The sequence below is a fragment of the Ambystoma mexicanum genome, chromosome 9, assembly GCF_040938575.1.
Source record: "Ambystoma mexicanum isolate Mex_15411 chromosome 9, UKY_AmexF1_1, whole genome shotgun sequence".
Lineage (NCBI taxonomy): Eukaryota > Metazoa > Chordata > Amphibia > Caudata > Ambystomatidae > Ambystoma > Ambystoma mexicanum.
This window is the reverse complement of record NC_090931.1, coordinates 1,468,702,919-1,468,723,093: the sequence shown is the minus strand read 5'-3', so window position 1 is coordinate 1,468,723,093 and position 20,175 is coordinate 1,468,702,919. Positions and strand designations below refer to the sequence as shown.

The 20,175-nt window shown below is 46.0% G+C and overlaps 1 protein-coding gene across 11 annotated transcripts in view; it reads right to left on the bottom strand.

The window, feature by feature from the left end:
• The window catches only part of ATG9A (autophagy related 9A), a 1,030,802-nt gene that overhangs the window by 847,168 nt on the left and 163,459 nt on the right, over positions 1-20,175 (bottom strand). For 5 of the 11 annotated variants that reach the window (XM_069616910.1, XM_069616911.1, XM_069616914.1 and 2 more), the window contains 4 exons: positions 10,658-10,750; positions 8,575-8,706; positions 5,904-5,947; positions 4,383-4,447 (listed from right to left, as the gene is read on the bottom strand). In XM_069616910.1, coding sequence (XP_069473011.1) covers positions 4,383-4,447; positions 5,904-5,947; positions 8,575-8,677 — 212 coding nt within the window. In that variant the 5' untranslated portion in view covers positions 8,678-8,706; positions 10,658-10,750. Of the gene's footprint in view, positions 1-4,382; positions 4,448-5,903; positions 5,948-8,574; positions 8,707-10,657; positions 10,751-20,175 lie in introns of those variants that run through there. The other 6 variants (XM_069616912.1, XM_069616909.1, XM_069616913.1 and 3 more) reach the window with 2 other exon arrangements.

The following is a 20,175-nucleotide window of genomic DNA, read 5'->3' as shown; positions in this document are numbered from 1 at the left end:
TCCATCTCAGGTGAAGTGTCAACCCTACTAGCAGACTGCAAATTTCCACACAAATGCTTTGATCTGGATTCTTGTGAGACTAGACATCATGAGACCTTGGGTGTGCTTAGAACTAATCCAAATGGTGGTGTATCTTTATCTGAGGGCTCATATTCCTTATAAATTGAAGACACGAACAGTGTTGACGACTTTGACATCAATAGCGGCGACGCTAAAGGCGTTGACGTTTTCGATTACTTCATCAATTTTGCCTTGAGCAGAGCCCTCGAAGGGCTTGACCCTCGACTCAAAGGAGTCTTTACCGATTTCTCGGCGTGTCGAGTTCTCAAAGGATCTCAATGGGTCTTCAACTTATGTACCAGGCTCGAGGGTGCACGGAATGTAGTCTTTGGTCTTTCCTTGTCTGCCTTATGTGGTTTGACAGTACGTGGACGTTAACAATAATGTATGGAGCGCTTCTGTACCTCAAGATGTGAATAAAGAAAAGAATACGTAATGTTACTTAGGGCTAAAGATCAAGACGAACACTGTGGGATCATGGTGATCACTTCCCAAACCCCGTTACCATGGGGAAGCGGGACGCGAGTTGCCGACACGTCAGCACGCAGGCTGCCGTGCCGAGTCACATTGCAGGATCACCATGACAACAAACACCAACAAACAGTAAAAAGGATAGCGCGCGCTCGCGGGCAGTTTTCCTTTTCAACAGCGAATGCCGCTGGAAGCAGGTAAGACGGGAACAAATGCAATGTCAGTTTAGAACGTGGGAAAGAGAGACTAGATAACGACAATGTCTCTATTTGTTCACAGAGAAACAAGGTACCGTGCATTCAAATTTACGCAATCTGAAACAACACTTAAGGTATGATACGTGTGCAGACACTTGAGAAATTCTGTTACAATTATGTTTGTTGATTATTTTCTTGCATTTTTCTGACAATTTGGAACTGACAACGTACGTGCATGGTATGTACTTGATGTTTAATCAATAATTCATAGTTGCTGATTGCTCAAACTTGATTTGAAATTATGTTTGATAAACAATATTACATGGTTGAAGCTCTGACGAAGGAGATTCGCTCTGAAATGCATAGGCATTCAGACCATGTTTTGACCTAGGATATGCTTCTAACTACTAAACCAAAAGTCAACACCTCTTCTATTTGGTTCGACAGGAGTATGACCCACTTCTTCCTTCGAGGGGGTTGGGACCTCTCTCTCAAAGATTTTCATCATTTTACATCTGAAATCTTCCCACTCAGCCAAGGTGGAGGATTTAGAAGGACGGGCTGTACTTCTCTCCCGAAAGGAATCAGATGAACTCGAAGAGCGCGACCTGTGATTCCTTTTCTTCGATTTCCTCAAAGATGGCGATGAATAGTGTGACCCCCCTTCCTGTAGCGTGATCATTTTTTTAATCTCTTCCTTCAAGGAGAGGAATCTCTCGACTCGTCAGTGGTTCTTTTTCTCAATGGAGCCATCAAAGGGGATTTAGTAGGGGTCCTACCCGCCACTAGTTCTCTTTACGCTCTTTCAGAGCCTTACAGGTCATCGACTGACAGGATTGACAGTCCATCGTTTCATGTTCGGAGCCAAGGCACCACAGACACACCCGATGGGGGTCCGTGAGGGACATCTTGGCACCACAGTTGTAGCACTTTTTTAACCCGGTCTTCTCGGTTGACAGAGCTGAAGACAAGGCCATAATTCAAACAAAGTTTTCTCACAAAACTGAAGTGCGCCGTAATTCTTGAAGTGAATGCTGTCACAGAAAAACAGAACAGAAGCCACCGGGCCCTGCACGTGCTATATATATACCGACTGTGACGTTGACAACGATATAGAGGCCCTGAGGGACACTGAGTCGACCGCATCGACGCACAGCGCCCTCTGCTGAAATGTCTTTCTGAAGAAGCTGAAGGATATCATATAATAAGATGAGAAATACGTGGGAGGACACAATCCATTTGAAGTATGGTTTTTACACAGGACGGTGGACTACTGATTTATACAGACATTCAGAGAGCGTCATTAGTATTTTAGTTGAGGCAGGGAAACCCCTCATAGAAATTGGGACAGATTGGTTTTCCTTTCTTTTTGGACCAAAATAAAGTTTTATAGCAACCACTATTCCACCTGTGTGTCAGTCTCCTCCTTCTGCGTCAAAATCCCTATGCCGCTCCTTTCCACTTGGTAGCTGAAATCTAGGGACGGGAAGTTCCCCTTCATGAGATGCAATTGGTAAGGCGTGATACATGTACAGGCATTAACCTGTTGGATAAAAGAAAGTTCATGCACAAATGGAACTCCCGAATGCCATTGTTTTATCTGTCAAATTGTAGCTTGGAGTCTGAATGTAGGCCAGGTGAACTAAAGAATGTTTTATTTGTATGGTGCCAACTGCGATCAGAGCCACTTGGTAGCTCCTCCAAATAAAAGGAGAGGATAAAGACAGATGTATTTCTCTCAGGCTTGGGAAACATTTAGATCAGTAAAGGCATAAAAAGAAGAGTGCAAATGCAACAATGTTTGAAGTGCAGTCAGACGTACAAAGGGAGAAAGAACACAAGAGCATACACCAGGTAAGTGAAACAGATTTGGGATTTTGAAATGAACAAAGAGGATTTTTGATCATCACCCATTTAAGCATAGGTTTGTAATAGGCAGCCAATTATGAATGTTGGTCCGTCAGTCTGTAATGTACTGCGCTATATAAAGAAGCCCAATGGCTCACTCTCTAGAAAGTAATTAACAAATAGCTACTTAAAAAAAAAAAAACACCTGTAATCCAATGTGAAGCAACACCTACAAACTCATTGTCAATGCCACGACATTAAACATCCTTGAGAAATGTTTCTCAAGCTCAAATCAATAACCACAGTCTCTGAATGCAGTCAGATATTCGCACGGCATGCATTTTATTAAGCCCTACTTATAAATGTAGGATAATGCGTTGATCATGTAAGAATTCCTTCTAGCACTACTATGCATTAGAGCATAGGTCAGCAACCGTTGGCTCTCCAGTTGTTTTGGACTACACCTCCAATGAGCCCTCGCTAGCATAGCCAATGGTGAATGATTATGGGGGTCGTAGTCCAAAACATCTGGAGAGCCGCAGTCATTGACACGACAGATAACAATTAGTCGGTCACCTTCTCTTGAAAGATGTATGAATGAAATCCCATTACCCCAGATTTTCCCATTTCCTATTGACGTTTTGGCAACTATCTGTGTCTCTTTGGCACCAGGTCTCAATCCCTTTTATGGATCCTCCCCATCATCCATTCCCTTTGATAGGTAACTCTGCACATCCCCAAAAAATAAAAACAATCCCACCTCCATATCAGCAACAAATAAAAACAACTTTACTAATCAAACTTTTATAAACAGAACACTGCACCAAAAGAGTATTAAAAATCAACATAATTAAAACAAAGGGGAAAAATGTGTCTTACACGGAGCCTTGGACAAAAAAAACGCTGGGGTGCATCTTAAAGCAGGGGGCAGAGCAATCCACATTTCTGGAGGCACACTTGAGAATTGTTCAACCAGTCTTGGGCGAAGCACCACTGACACAGCAAGGCACCTCTCCTCTTAGGACCTGAGGTTGTGTATATTTGTATATTTGTCCAACAGCGCCCCACACAGGACTGCAGACAGCCACTCATTTTCCTGGAAACCTTGAGACCATAATGCACCTTGAAACCAACCTTCCCGTTACTGAATCAAACTGGCAAGGAGCGTCCTGAAATGTAATGGTTTCAAAAGAGAAATACAACAAACTAACACACAAAGTGCCAATAATCACCTCACCTACCTAACTTCACTGAACATTTCTGGGGCGTTATACCCAGCGCCCTCAAGACCTATAGTAAACGGTTCTCGGCACAAGGCTGGGATCACTAATGTACACGCTTCACCACCTCCATCAACTGCACAACATCCTACTGCACCCTCCTTTTTGTTAAGTAAATGTCACCTACCTGCAAAAACATCCAATCCCACACCTCCAAGCGGCAAACAATTATTCTGCAGCCAGACTGCTGTTAGATGGAAAACCTGGATCTTGGTGTCTATGCAATAGTTGCCTTCCAACTTAAGCAACAAAACCCAAAGCTATGCACTTGGGCGTTCGTTTCACTTACCCAGCAAAAACTCACTTCACATCTCCAGAAAGTGATGCATCTAAAGGGGTGTAAATACTTCACAGTCCAACTTTATCAGCTCTCATTCAGAGCTTTTCAGAACTCCCTTAGACTAACTCCTCTAGACAAGTAGCAGGGCTGAGACACAAAGCGCACTTGTCCACACCATTTAGTCATTAAACCATTAAGCAATCACACTTGACTGGGTGCCACTGTCATGCTGTCTTTGGTACTTACATTAACTCAAATAACTCTCTGATCAGCATACATGTGAAGCCGTTCTTCTGATGCAGGTTGTAAACCTGAGGACATGAGTCAAGGAAACCGCCATCAAGTGAAGCACTACACACATGTCAGGGACAGGCTTTGCAGGAAGGTGGACACAGGTCAGCTAAAGGTGTGAATGTAGACAAGGAGTGATCCCAAGGGCAGGGCAGGGAACACATGAAGAAACGGAAGAGAGGAACATCTCCAAGCACAGGACAATGGACATTGAGGTGGGGACTAGAGGACAATCGTCAACTACGTGTCACAGGACAGTGAAAACTCGCAAGTGGAAGGCCACCAATCACAGGTCCAGGGACATTGAGCACTCAACAGGGGGGAAGCTACCTAGCACAGGTCATAGCCAGACTGAGAACACAGACAAGAAATGTATCTTAACACACTGAATCAAGGGACAAACTACCAACGCAACCTGGAAGGTGGCCAACAAGCTAAGCCAGGGGAAAGGCTGCAAGCTTGCACAGGATGAAGGTCTTCAAGAACAAGTCAGGCGACAGACTAAGAATAATTCTGTGAGTTGGGTTAGGTACCACAGAGTGGGAGGACAGCCACCGGAACAAGTCAGGGCCTAGGTGAAGAACACAGACATGAAAGGGGTTACTAACAAACTATTAGGGGACAGACTAAAACACAAGCAAGAGTGGCAGCCACCTGGTGACAGGTTGGGCACACACGTAAGATAGGTCACAAAATAAAGGGGATAGATAGACTGAGAATATGATGAAAGGGCAGCAACCAAGCACAAATGAGGTGGCACACAGAGCGAAGGGGCGGTCAAGCACAGGCCAAGGAAAAGAGAACTGGGACAGGAAGGAGGTCACCAGAGATGGACACATGACAGACAGAACAGGGACCGGAGAGTGCATGAAGATGAGGTCAATTTACAAACTAAGATGAATGCTGTGCACATATCAAGTGATAGAGAAGAACACAAACAAAGCCACACAGTGCAATGGCAGCAGGGAGGATGCCGTGAACATAGCAAGTGAGAGAAGAACACGAACAAAGCCACACAGTGCAATGGCAGCAGGGAGGATGCCGTGCACATAGCAAGTGAGAGAAGAACACGAACAAAGCTACAAAGTGCAATGACAGCAGGGAGGATGCTGTACACATCACGTGAGGGAGAAAAACACAAACAAATCCACAGTGCATTGACGGCAGGGAGGATAACGTGCACATAGCAAGTGAGAGAGAAGAACACAAACAAAGCCACACAGTGCAATGACAGCAGGGAGGATGCTGTGCACATATCTAGTGGGAGAGGAAAACACGAACAAAGCCACACAGTGCAAGGGTGAATGTGACAACACAGCCAAATAAAAACAGACAGCAAATAACTCAAATAGAGAGTGGCCAGAGAAGCCACTGATCTAGAATAGAACAACACAGAGTTGGGAAGCTGTCATGAAGATTGTACTATTCTGGCAATTTAAGAGAATGACATTTCAAGAAATTGATAAAAATGGATACTCTGGAAAAGAACAGGTCCAGGTTCTCGATATGATGCCAGTTTGCTGCAATCAAAAGAATAAGAATAAGACAATGGCATATGGAAGACCCTACTTCACCGCCCATCAATGGATGAGACAAGAAAGATTTAAGATCAAAACATTGGAAAACCATACAAGATCATGAACCCAACCCCCATACAAGGTAAGCACATCCGGAACTGTCACAGCGATCAAACAGTGACCTGGACAACAAATGGCATTCAAAATAAGTACAACTTACAAGAAAGAGATTCAAGCAGATTCTAGGGTACGTCAAAATGGATGCTTCTCCTTAAAAGAGGGCAAGGAATAGAAGAACACAAAACGTGCAGAGAGTCTTAGTGCAACTATATGCCAGTCCTTGTCATAGTCATCCCCCGAGGAAAAGATCAAAGTTCAACAGTTCCTGGTCAGGATGGCCGGCTCTGTTTAAGGTCAGAAATAAAAGAAATCCTTGGGACTAGATCCTGAGGCCCATGGTTCCAACTACGTCTCTTGATCTCTTGGGACTTCAATTCCAGAAGTAGAGGTACTGCACTAGTGTCTTTCAACTTCCAAGACAGGTTCCTGAGACCCGTTAGTGCACCACCCATCAGTGGGACAATGGATGGCCCTCTTGGACCATGGTTACCATGTCGCCACTGACAGTCTATTTCTTCCCCCATCTGTATTTAGGTCGATTTTGAGGTTGTCATCATTAAAGACCTCATCATGGCAACTCTCTTGAGTCAATATGATCACTGATATAAAGCACTCAACAAGTGTCTCCTTTAGGTTCTGTCTCTTCGGAGCCAATCACAGACTTTGTTTTCTCTTGGAGGCCACTGCATGTACACAGGGAGTCTGCAGATAAGCAGCTGTTGGCTTTAAACTGCTAGACATGTCTTCCTTTGAAGTCCTGGTGTGCTTGCAAATTCTACATCACTGGAAGAAAGGCTCCCAACTGGTCTGCTTCTCTCTCTTTCTCAGTCTTTCTCTGTTGGAAAATGTTCTTTATTGGCATCAGTGGACCAAATCCACCAGTTACTGATTATGAGACCTGGCTAACCTCTTTCTGGTCTGCCTCTTTTCAGCAATCTGTTGGATTGGGTCTTGCTAGTCATCAACCTCCAGACCACCAGGCTCTTAAAAGTCTCATCTCTGGTATCTGGGTCTCCTTCCAGCCTCGGCCCCACCGATTCCACTTTCAACTGTGGTTCCTTCTGGCTTGGCCAATGCTGTGCTGCTTCTAGGAACCTTAACGTCCCCCACTTCATTTTACTCTCGTCCTGCTGAAGGTATTTTCTTTTGTCCTTCTCCTGCTATTACTGTTGCCCCCGCTTTCCTCCCTCCCTTTTCTGGTGTTGCTGTCTTTTATACTTCTTACTGATCATAATCTTCTAATAAAACGTCCTCTCTTTGCTCTTTCCTCGACGATAGTCTTGATTCTATCCAGCACCCTCAGAATGTCTACAAATTCCCACACATACTCCAAGACCGGCCCCCTTGTATACTTTGGGCCACGAATTATGGATGTGATAAGGGCTTCCCTCAGGATACCTGCAGCTAATGGATGTGGTACTAAGCAGCCCTCAGCATAACGGGCCAAGGATATAAAACCCTGCATCACCATCTTGTAATAAGGCAATCCTCTAATTAAGGCCACTTGATTCTGTTATGGCTCTCTCCATTCCTGGAGCAGGTCTCTCCCACTTACTGCGTCTGACACGTGTGGTCCTCGCTGCCTTAACTGCGTCATTGTGCTCAGGGTAAGTGGCGGTTCACGGTTCGTTTGGCACATTTGTGATCATCGGTTTCAGACTCACAGGCTGCGATCACGATCTTGGTTTGCACCTCTGGAGTCCTCTCCACCATAATGTACTTCTGCCTTCTCAAGAGATGGTTGACTCTTACCATGTACCGCCTCCGGGTTTGATATCATATATCAGGCGGTCATCCCAGCCTCCAGGTTCCCTCCCGTCCACCCTTTCTCAATCCCAAATATGGGACTTTGTCACAGAAACCAAAACCTATACAAGGATAACACATTGGGGACCCAAAACCCATGCAAGATAAGGATACCAAAACTCAAACAAGGTAAGGGCATTTTTAACCCAAAAACCATACAAGGATAGGAGAGCGGGGATGTGAACCCCATACAAGGCAAGTAACCCAGAACCCATAGAAGATACGAACCAAGGGTACTCGAGGCACATGCAAAGTCAGTAACCGAAACCTAAACTAAGTCAGGAACCAAGCACCGTGGGTACCCAAAACCCATGCAAGTCAGGAATCTGAAACCCATACAAAGTCAGAATCCTGTAACCCATAGAAAAGCAGCACACTGAGAGCATAAGATATTTACAAGATTAGCATTTTACCTTCACCTAAATTGCCAAATCATGCACCCCCATTCTCAATAGCACTGGGAACAAGACACCCAAAAACCACCATATTCCCCCTCAAGTGAGACCTATATGGGTACAGGCAAGCTTCTAGGCCTGTGCCATCTTTAGGACAGAGCACCAGGGGAGTCTAACATTAGGAGAGTATGTTAGAGATGGCTGGAAAGATGGAGGAAGTGCTAAACAGACAATTCATCAGGTTACCGTATAGCTACGGTTAGGGGGATACAGCAATCAAGGAAAATAAATCACTGATGGGTGACTTACATTTACTGCCTTCCGGGACATGCACCAGTAAATCCTCTTCTCCAGGAGGAGAGTCATTGTAAGAAGACTCCAATCGTTGGTACTCTGTGTCGAAATGAGCCATTTCTTCTTCCTCATTTGCAGTCACAGAGGCTTGAAGAAATAAGAGACAAGAGGTGTTTTATCGATGGAGGAACTGATATTGGGAAGCAGCAAATAGATACAATGAGGTATTTTTACGAGTGAACGCCATTATCATTTAAGTTGGTTGTTTAACTTCCGTCCACAGTGATAAGGGGTCTGCTTGACGAAAATACTGTCACAACGATTACCATGGGCAAATTAAGCAGACTGTGATGGAATATGAATACTCAACATGTTTTAAATCAAGGACCATGGGGGCCAAGGGCAACTCCACTCAAATCCCAAAGGAGCAGTAAGGTATTTATAGCCGGGCTCAGGAACCTGAAATAATACAGACTGTTGAGAACAGACATGGATTCCCTTACATTTTAAGTATGGATAGGTTTTATACAGCCAGGCAGAGTAGCAATGTGTTATTGTTGTAGCAAGGAAAATATTATAGCAAGTTTATTCATGCGAGTTTTTACATTTTACAGACATTTCTTAACTTCTGAACAGTTTGTTCACACAGTATCAGATTACATTTGCACAAATGTTTCAGCCCCTTACTCAAAATTGGGCCAATGACTTCAGTGAGTCAACGATCACCACTTCATACATGTACAATAGTTCCGCCCCCCGCCTCCCTTGCTCAGTGCTGAGGCGATGACTTCAGGGAGTCAGAGTCAAGAGGTCCTGTCCCTTCTTTAGTACTTTAGCATTGGCAGTGAAGAGTTAGGTGGTATATTCTACTTGGATGACCTGGTTTACCACTGTTTTTGTCCAGACTGCCAAACTTGTAATGAGGCCCAATGGGCCTGGACCTGTGCATCTGAAAATGATAGGTCTAGCATGAAAGAATACCACAAATGCTATTAATGCTGGATGGGAGGCTTCCCAAATTGAAAGTAAGTGAAGGGCTGTTACCTTTGATTAGATATTGCAGGGACCCAAATATCCATTATGAGAAGCTTTCAAAACGTGAACTACTTTGGGCCTCATTACGAGTTTGGTGGTATCCTGGGTGGTAAATCAGCCCAGGTGCCACCAAACTGTAAATCTGTTACCGCCACTTGGTCCGGTGGAATTTCCGCCAGATTACAAGTGGCGGTGGCAGAGTTTATCCCCATTTTTCCAGAGTCCATTTTTGGCGGAATTACTGTGGCAGTATTTCCGCTGCAATAATTCCGACAATATTGCTGTTTCTTCTACAGTACGTGGGAGGATTTAATCCAGCATCGTGCTGGAGGTAAATCCCCCACTCCAGGGCCATATTCGTACTATGGCGGTGACGAACAAGTGGTGGCAATTCCATTATCGCCAATGTATTCCTGCACCGCCATACTTGTAATGAACCACTTTAACCTGTAAACTAGTAATGTGTCAGACTAATGCTGAAGGCCAGCAAGGACAGAGGGTGACCGAAGGTCAGCTTGATAGGAACTTTGATACCGCCAATATGACGTTAGCCAGCAGGGCACCACACAGCACCCTTTTTCTAAACTCGCTGCATCCTCCCTTCAGGCTGTTCTAGGTACCTTGTCCCTGTCGTCCCCTGAGCTGGATCTAGGGTAACTTGACTCTTCAGCGCTGGCTCTAGGCGTGTCCTCATCTTTTATCCTCCCTCTTCCATACCGATATGAGTCTTGTTTTGTACTGTTGTAACAGGGCTCATGATATGCACTCGTCACTAGCCATTGGCTGAAAATAATTGCCTCTCTGGGAATAAGAAATGGTGTGCTGTGTCCATGTCTAGCACTGAGGAGGCAAGTGACTTTTTATAGCTGGCTAGCAGCTTGAAAGTTAACATTTTAACCCAGGTTTGAACTTGTTCACTTCTACCACTTTTGATTACTGTTCTCTTCTAATTCCATCACTTCTGAATATAAAATGTGATTCAAAACAAATGTTCCCAGCTATCTCCAAAAAATAGAAACATACAAATCCGAAATGTGTCAGAGTGCCCCCATAAGTTAAGCACCTCAGATCCAGTGTAAAGAAAGACTCAGCTGTTGGCCCATCTGCTTTGCGTTCTAGGATTCTGGGGCATCATCCTTCAATCACTTCGATAGAGCTGTGAGGAGGTTGGAAAAAGAATAATTCAAGCTTGTATTCTAGTCATCGCATTGCCCTTCAAATAAATGCTACACCTTATTCTGAAATTGCCTCTCTCCATTCTCTGCATACAAGATCCACAACCCTCCACTTTAAGTCCCATTACAGCTAAGAAGAGCTACTTTCAAGATTCCTAGCAGCTTCCTGCTCTAAATACATCAATGGCTGCCATGAAAGAGCAGTGTGCGTCTGCGATCAGGAAAACAAAACCCAGAGAGGCATAGCGCGCCGGATCCCACGAAAACGCTGTTCAAGCAAACAAGATTTTTATTACCTGCTCTTTGGCCGGCACCAGGAAATGTAGAGAAAATAATAGGAAGGTGGGGGATAACAAGCCACTCACATGCAATATCTTACACAAGCATTGGCAATGCCAATAAGTTTGGCGTCTACTGCTGTTCTTTGCATTTTGCATTTATAGGCACCAAGGTCCAAGGAGGAGAGTGCAAAGTTTAAAAGGAAGACACGAAAAGGGGTGCAGGTGTGCAAGAGAAGGGGAATATAGCAAGCGAGGAAGCCATTGATAGAGGGTGCCATTGATGATGAGCAAGAGGAAATATGAGTGAGAAAGGGTGAGAGTGAGAGGGTAAGAAATAAATTGAGAGTGCGAGGAAGGTTGGGAGGGGGTGGAGAGAGGTGGTAGGGTGGGTTGGTGGGGAATAGAGGGTGTATGGTGGGGGAATAGAGGGAGTATGGTGGGGGAATAGAGGAGTTAGGGTGGTTCGAGGATAGGGGTGGTTGGGTAGGTGGGGTTAGAGATAGGGAGTAGGGTGCGTGAGTGGGGGTTAAGAGAGGTGGGCAGGGCTGAGTAGAGAGGGAAGTAAGGTGGGTGGGGTAGAGAGGTGGGTAGGATGGCTGGATGTAGAGAGAGAAAGGGTAGTGTAGGTGGGTGGTGTACAGAGTAGGGGGTAGGGTGGGTGGTGGGTACAGAGTGGGGGAATTGTGTGGGGGCGGGTGGGGTACAGAGTGGGTTATGTGGGGTAGAGGGAGTGGGTGTGGGGTGGGTGGCTGTGGCTAGAGAGTGGGGTGTGTCTAGAGAAAGTGGGGTGGGCAGCTGGGGGTAGTGAAGGTGAGGGTAGGGTGTGTAGTGCTAAGGAGTGGGTGCAGGGAGAGTGGGCGCTAGGGTGGGTGGGGGTAGGGCGGGTCGGTTTGGCTAGAGAGAGTGGGGGTAGGGTGGGGGGCTAGAGAGTGGGGGTAGGGTAAGCAGGTGGGGCTAGAAAGAATGGGGTTAGGGTGGGGAGAGAGTAGGGAGAGGGCAGTGGGTTTGGTTAGAGTGAGTGGGGCTAGAGAGTGGAGCTAGCATCAGTGGGTTAGAGAGAGTGGGGTTGGGTGGGTGGGGCTAGAGTGTGGGGGTAGCATGGGGCTAGAGAGAGTGAGGGTAGGCTGGGAGGGTGGGGCTAGAGACAGTTTTACATTTTTGACAACAGTTTTTTGGATAAGGAGCGAAAGGAGAAGAAGATCTGAGTGTCATCAGCGAAGAGTTGATAGATGAAGCCATAAGAGGAGATCAGGATGCCAAGAGCTGAAGTATAGAGTGAAGAGATGTTGACCATTGACAGACCCTTGTGGAACTCACACCATAAGGGGGAGGTGAGTAGGTAGGTAAGGCTGTTCTAGGACACCTGAAAGTGTCTAGGGGCAAGGACTGAGGCAAACCAAGAAAGGGGTTTTTATCTCTGATGCCAACGAGAGAGAATGTAGAGAGAAGGTCAGAATATCGACAGTATCAAAGGCAGCAAAGAGGTTGAGAAGAATATAAATAGAAGAACAGTTTGCATGAGGTGCAGAGGAGATGAAGTAGTTGACATTGAGGAGAGCTTTCTCGGTAGAATGCAGTGGTTGGAAGCCAGATTGAAGAGGGTCCCGTGGGTTTGCAAGTATCAAGGAACTCAGTAAGTCGATTGAATACTACTCGCTCTAGGATTTTGGAATATTGTGGTTAGCAGGGCAATTAGGTTCAAGACCAGGTTTCTTAAGGAGAGGGATGAAAGTAGCTGACTTATAGGATGAGGGAAAAGTAGCATAATCAAGAGAGGTGCTGAAGAGGGACTTCTAATGAGGCCCATAGTAGTAGGAGATGAGGGTAGGAGTGGCGGAGAAAAGTGACCAGGAGGAAGGGATAGAAGCTAAGTAGTGAGGGTATGCAAATGGTAGACATTTTAGAAGAAAAAAAAGGGAGCATGACCATTTGCAGAAAGAGTGGAGGAGATGGAGGGGGGTTTGGGAGGTGAGAGAATTTAGTTGAGGGATTTTTGGAGGCAACTGGTTTGGGAGTATTGAGATTAAATGAAAGAGATACAAGGCAGGAGCAGAGCAGTAGTTTTGAAGAGCAGTGAGTTGGAGATCTGAGGTGTGTCTTGACCTTTGTCAGATAAAAAGATTTTTCTGCATTTTTCTTTTCACAGTGCGGATGAGAGTGTAATCTAAGGCCGTGGAGTTGTCATGCATGCTGGACGCTACGCTCGTAGAACAGCTAGACCGTTCTACTCCAAATGGAGGTTATTCGATACGTTACCGGGAAAACGATGTTTGCACTTTTCACGTCGCTAACTTCACGTGACTTTTGCTTCGTCACGTGAACTACGGTATTACGTATTTAAGCAGCGTAGAAACTTCACTCGCTGCTTCTGATCGCATCTATTGGCGTTGTGTAGCTGAACCTCTGATCTGCATCCTGGCATATTTCTACAGCTACCTTTGGGCCTTCAATAGCGTGTGTTCCGCCACACGCTGATTCCTGGAGCTATTCCTTCGCGTGATATTCACACGCGCTCTGTCTTCAAGCGCGGCTGGCCAAGGCTGCGTAAATCCTGCCCGCGTGTAAAATCCACACGCGCTTTCTGTCTTCAAGCGCGGCTGGCCAAGGCTGCGTAAATCCTGCCCGCGTGTAAAATCCACACGCGCTTTCTGTCTTCAAGTGCGGCTGGCCAAGGCTGCGGGAATCCTGCCCGCGTGTACATCCACACGTACACTCTGTCTTCATACGCGGCTGGCCCGGACTGCGTAGATCCTGCCCGCGTGTAATTCCACACGCGCACGCTGTCTCCAAACGCGGCTGTTCCGGACTGCGGGAACACCGCCCGCGTGTTATTCCACACGCGCTTTCTGTCTTCAAGCGCGGCTGGCCAAGGCTGCGTGTATCCTGCCCGCGTGTAAATCCACACGCGCACGTTGTCTTCAAACGTTATTTTCTTCGCGGCTGTTTATAACCGCGTGTACTTTGTTTTTCTAACTCCTGCATCTGTGGAATTAACAGAAGGATTGATCCCTATAGTGGGAAGGAAGCTTTTGGTGACATTGAACTGAACTTTTGGACGCTATCCTGTGGTGAATTCAACCCGTATCTAGCGTGAGCCTCGTTCCGTTCGGGATAAGTCTCCCTTACTAATTTTCCCTTCCTTGTCGTTTGTTCTTCATTCAAATCCATCAAGAGACTTCTGGATTATTCTACCCTAAACTAAAGGTCAGTGTGAACATTCCTGTCTTTATCTAATTCATCATACTCAGGTTGGAGCAGTTATTCATGATACTTTAATTTGTCCTAGGCTGGCTTTCTATACCTTACCCACGCCCTTTCCAGTGATCCATCGCTCTGCCTGTTCTATCAGCCAGAGGGTTGTATCATTTGGAAGGTCTTCAATTGACTTCACAACTATCAAATCGTGTGAACAGGGATCCGGAAGACCCTACCTCCTGTATCCTTTTGAGTATTGTATCCTTTTCAGTTAATACTTTGGTACATTCTGACAGAATCAGAAGCCATGGAGGGTACGGATCCTTTAGCTGTTTTGACACAGTTGATCAGCGATTTGAGAAATGAAATGGTTACAGCACAGGACATGTTACGGCACCGTATGGACGTTATGCAAGACGCCCTACATGGTAGTCCTCAGGGAGCACAGATGCCGATGGCTACTGCATCTGGATCTGGGACTCCGGCACCCCCACAGGAAACTATTAATGTGGTTATGCCCACGCAGTTTCCCTTGGCCCCTCCGGAACGGTTCACGGGTGATCCCAAAACCTATAGAACCTTTGTAAATCAGTGCCGACTCCATTTTCTTTGCCGTCCTACATCTTTTCCTGATCTAACCACAAAAGCAGCCTTCGTGCTTTCCCATTTAGGGGGCACAGCTGCTGCTTGGGCTAACCCTTTGTTGGAAACAAATAGCCCTTTGTTGTACGATTGTGACGATCTCTTGACTGCTATGAGTAAAGTCTTTGACATGCGTTACTCTACTCAAGCCACAGATTTAGAGTTGCTTAACCTACAACAAGGCAGCCAACCCCTTATGTCTTACGTTGCCCGGTTCAATCAACTGACGGCGGAAACCCAATGGCCTGACAGCAAGAAAACGGCTGTTTTCTACAAGGGTCTTTCTGAAGAACTGAAAGATGCCTTATCTACAGTTCCTGTGGTTCCTACGGGTTTTCCAGAGTTGCTCGATTTGGTTCTACAAATCGACGCCCGAAGGAATGCTCGAAAGGGAGAGAAAAAGCCCTTCATGCCAGTCTCGGGGCGGTCAGAGACACCAGCAGTCATCTCTAACGACCCTGAACCCATGCAGATTGGCGCCGTGAGAGGCCGATTGTCCAATGCAGAACGGGAGAACCGAAGAAAAAACCACTTATGTATGTACTGTGGTTCTTCCGAGCATTTATTGGCAACATGTCCTAAAAAACCCATCAAGCGTGCGGGAAACGCCAAAACTCGACAATAGCAGGAGTCCCTATGTCGAGTGTTTCACCGGACTCCAGTACCATTCCTAAACATGCACCTGTTATAGTTCAGGTGACGTTACGTTGTGATGAGCGAGAAGTGGTTTCCAAGGCCATGGTTGATTCTGGAGCCACCAGCAATTACATAGACATCACTTATGCCAAGAACTGTTCCTTACCCCTTGTAAACAAAAAAAGACCTGAAACGGTGAACACCGTGGACGGATCTGTTTTGACTTCTGGTATGGTAACCCAGGAGACGGTACCTGTTCAGATGACGTTATCGAATAATCATTCAGAAGAAATCATCTTCGATGTTATTGCTGCTCCACAGTACGAGATCATACTTGGTCTTGCATGGTTAACCCTTCACAATCCTGCTGTTGACTGGGTTTCGGGATCGCTCCAATATCCTTCGATTCATTGCAATGCACATTGCTTTACCAGTCAGGAGGTGTCAAATAAACAACACATATTGGCCTCTATGGTGGAGGATTCAACTATCAGCGTTGTACATCAATGCGACAATATCATACCATGCGAATACGCTGATTATGCTGATGTCTTTGATAAAGGCCAGGCAGAACAATTACCTCCTCATCGACAGTACGACTGTCCTATCGAATTGATTCCTGGTGCCAAAATTCCTACAGGCTGTGTTTATTCACTAACACCTAAAGAAGATGTTGTGTTAAAAGAATACATTGATAAAGCGCTAGCAATGGGCTTTATACGGCCCTCACAATCACCTGCTGCATCTCCTCTATTCTTTGTTCCTAAGAAAGAGGGAGATCTCAGACCATGCATTGATTACAGGGCACTTAATGATATCACCATCAAAAACCAATACCCCTTACCACTAATAAACGTTCTATTGGATCAATTAGGCACTTCCAGTTATTTCACCAAATTGGACTTGCGAGGTGCATACAATTTGGTTCGCATTCGTGAAGGCGACGAATGGAAGACCGCTTTTAAGACACAGTATGGTCTTTACGAATATTTGGTGATGCCTTTTGGTCTGTGCAATGCTCCCGCCACATTTCAATTCTTCATGAATGATATATTCAGAGACATAATGGACCAATTTGTGGTTATCTATCTGGATGACATTCTGGTCTACTCATCATCTTTATCGGAACACGTCAGACATGTTTCTACAGTCCTACGAAGACTCAGGGAGAACCATCTTTATGTGAAAGCCGAAAAATGTGTCTTTCATTCACAGGAAGTGGAATTCCTTGGTTACGACATTACCAATCTAGGTGCTCGAATGAGTCGTTCCAAGGTAAAGGCCGTCTTGAATTGGCCGATTCCGCATAATGTCAAGTCACTACAGTCTTTCTTAGGCTTTGCGAATTTCTATCGCAGATTTATCCATTCCTTTTCCAAAACAGTAGCTCCTTTGACGGCTTTAACTAGTTCTAAAGTTCCTTTCTGTTGGAACCAACATGCCCAAGCAGCATTCGAAAAGCTGAAGGAAGCATTTACCACTGCACCCGTGCTTCAACATCCGGATCCTGATCGCCAGTTTGTCGTTGAAGCGGATGCATCCAGTGTCGCTATTGGTGCAGTACTCTCTCAAGTTTGCACAGAAACCAAGGAGGAACACCCAGTGGCTTTCTTCTCTCGCAAACTCACCTCATATGAACGGAACTACACCGTCACTGAGCGGGAACTACTGGCTATCAAAGATGCTTTCCGAGAATGGCGTCATCATCTTCTTGGGGCCAAACAACAGGTGTTGGTGTACTCTGACCATAGAAATCTCCAAGCATTCAAATCTATGAAATGCCTTACGGCCCGTCAGGCCAGATGGCATGTCTTTTTTGCCCAATACAATTTCCAGGTCACCTATCGTCCTGCCCGAGAACATGTTAAGTCGGACGCTTTGTCCCGTATGAGTGAAGAGGCGCAGGAAGAAAAACAAGTACAGATTCAGCTGCTGGCAGATCATGTAATATGTAGTTGTTCGGTTCAACCATCCCTAAAAACCGAAGTACAAGAGTGGGTAAAAACTCATCCACAAGTAGTCCAGGATATGAATCTGGACGTACATAACGGTTTACCATTCACACAAGGAGTACTTTATCTACCAACTCCTTCAATGCGGAATAAAGCCCTCAAATGGAATCATGATTCCTTGATTGCAGCCCATCCTGGACGGAAGAAAACACTGGATCTGCTCAAAAGGTGGTGCTGGTGGCCATCCATGGCAAAAGATGTTATAAACTATGTATCTTCTTGTTCTGTATGTATCCAATGCAAAAATACTCCTGGTAAACCAGTGGGCTTACTCCAGTCCCTACCTGTCCCTAACAAACCATGGGACATGATATCTATGGACTTTGTGGTAGAACTCCCCCCAAATCAGGGATATGATACCATATGGGTCGTAGTGGATTATTTCACTAAATTGGCTCTTTTTATTCCCTGTATTGGTTTACCAACTGCTGCTGTTCTGGCTGAACTATTCATCCATCATATATTTCGTTTCTTTGGTCTACCATCAGTAATCATTACTGACAGGGGCTCACAGTTTGCGTCACGCTTTTGGAGAGCTTTAACATCTGCATTACTGATTGATGATAGAATGTCCAGTGCTTATCATCCTCAAACTGACGGACAGACTGAAAGGGTCAATTGTACTATGGAACAATATCTGCGGTGTCTGTGTTTGCAATACCAATCAGATTGGCTCACGGTACTGCCGGCGGCTGAATTCGCCTATAACAACTCTTATCATAGTGCCATAGGCACTTCACCGTTCTATGCTCTCTATGGACAACACCCCCGATCAATGCCTCTGGATTCCGGTCTATCCTTGGACACGCCTGCCGCAGGCCGTACTTTTCGTGATCTGAAGAGATTACAAAGAAAGGTGAAGCAGCAATTGGAGCAGGCTAAACGACGTGACAAGTTCTATGCCGATGCTCATAGAGTATCCGCACCTGTCTATAAGGCTGGTATGAAAGTCTGGCTATCCACTAAGAACTTAAGAATTCCAGTCAAAAAGAAATTGTTGCCTAAATACATCGGTCCGTATGTAGTGCTCCAAGTTCTTAATCCTGCTGCTATACGTCTGGCTTTGCCACAACGATGGCGGGTGCATCCGGTATTCCACGTGTCACTCATTAAGCCATTCTCTGAAGCCACTAGACTGCCTGTACGGCCTGTTGCTATTTCTGTGCGGGGTTCTGATGAATACGAGGTACAAGACATACTGGATATGAAACTACGTTCTGGTAGACCATATTATCTGGTGGATTGGAAAGGCTATGGTCCCGAAGATAGGTCCTGGGAACCTCTTTCTAATATTCATGCTCCTGCTTTATTGAAGCGCTTTCACACAAGAAGGGGAGAGGCTGTCCCTTTGGGGGATGGCACTGTCATGCATGCTGGACGCTACGCTCGTAGAACAGCTAGACCGTTCTACTCCAAATGGAGGTTATTTGATACGTTACCGGGAAAACGACGTTTGCACTTTTCACGTCGCTAACTTCACGTGACTTTTGCTTCGTCACGTGAACTACGGTATTACGTATTTAAGCAGCGTAGAAACTTCACTCGCTGCTTCTGATCGCATCTATTGGCGTTGTGTAGCTGAACCTCTGATCTGCATCCTGGCATATTTCTACAGCTACCTTTGGGCCTTCAATAGCGTGTGTTCCGCCACACGCTGATTCCTGGAGCTATTCCTTCGCGTGATATTCACACGCGCTCTCTGTCTTCAAGCGCGGCTGGCCAAGGCTGCGTAAATCCTGCCCGCGTGTAAAATCCACACGCGCTTTCTGTCTTCAAGCGCGGCTGGCCAAGGGTGCGTAAATCCTGCCCGCGTGTAAAATCCACACGCGCTTTCTGTCTTCAAGTGCGGCTGGCCAAGGCTGCGGGAATCCTGCCCGCGTGTACATCCACACGTACACTCTGTCTTCATACGCGGCTGGCCCGGACTGCGTAGATCCTGCCCGCGTGTAATTCCACACGCGCACACTTTCTCCAAACGCGGCTGTTCCGGACTGCGGGAACACCGCCCGCGTGTTATTCCACACGCGCTCTCTGCCTTCAAGCGCGGCTGGCCAAGGCTGCGTAAATCCTGCCCGCGTGTAAAATCCACACGCGCTTTCTGTCTTCAAGTGCGGCTGGCCAAGGCTGCGTGACTCCTGCCCGCGTGTAAAATCCACACGCGCTCTCTGTCTTCAAGCGCGACTGGCCAAGGCTGCGTAAATCCTGCCCGCGTGTAAAATCCACACGCGCTTTCTGTCTTCTAGTGCGGCTGGCCAAGGCTGCGTGTATCCTGCCCGCGTGTAAATCCACACGCGCACGTTGTCTTCAAACGTTATTTTCTTCGCGGCTGTTTATAACCGCGTGTACTTTGTTTTTCTAACTCCTGCATCTGTGGAATTAACAGAAGGATTGATCCCTATAGTGGGAAGGAAGCTTTTGGTGACATTGAACTGAACTTTTGGACGCTATCCTGTGGTGAATTCAACCCGTATCTAGCGTGAGCCTCGTTCCGTTCGGGATAAGTCTCCCTTACTAATTTTCCCTTCCTTGTCGTTTGTTCTTCATTCAAATCCATCAAGAGACTTCTGGATTATTCTACCCTAAACTAAAGGTCAGTGTGAACATTCCTGTCTTTATCTAATTCATCATACTCAGGTTGGA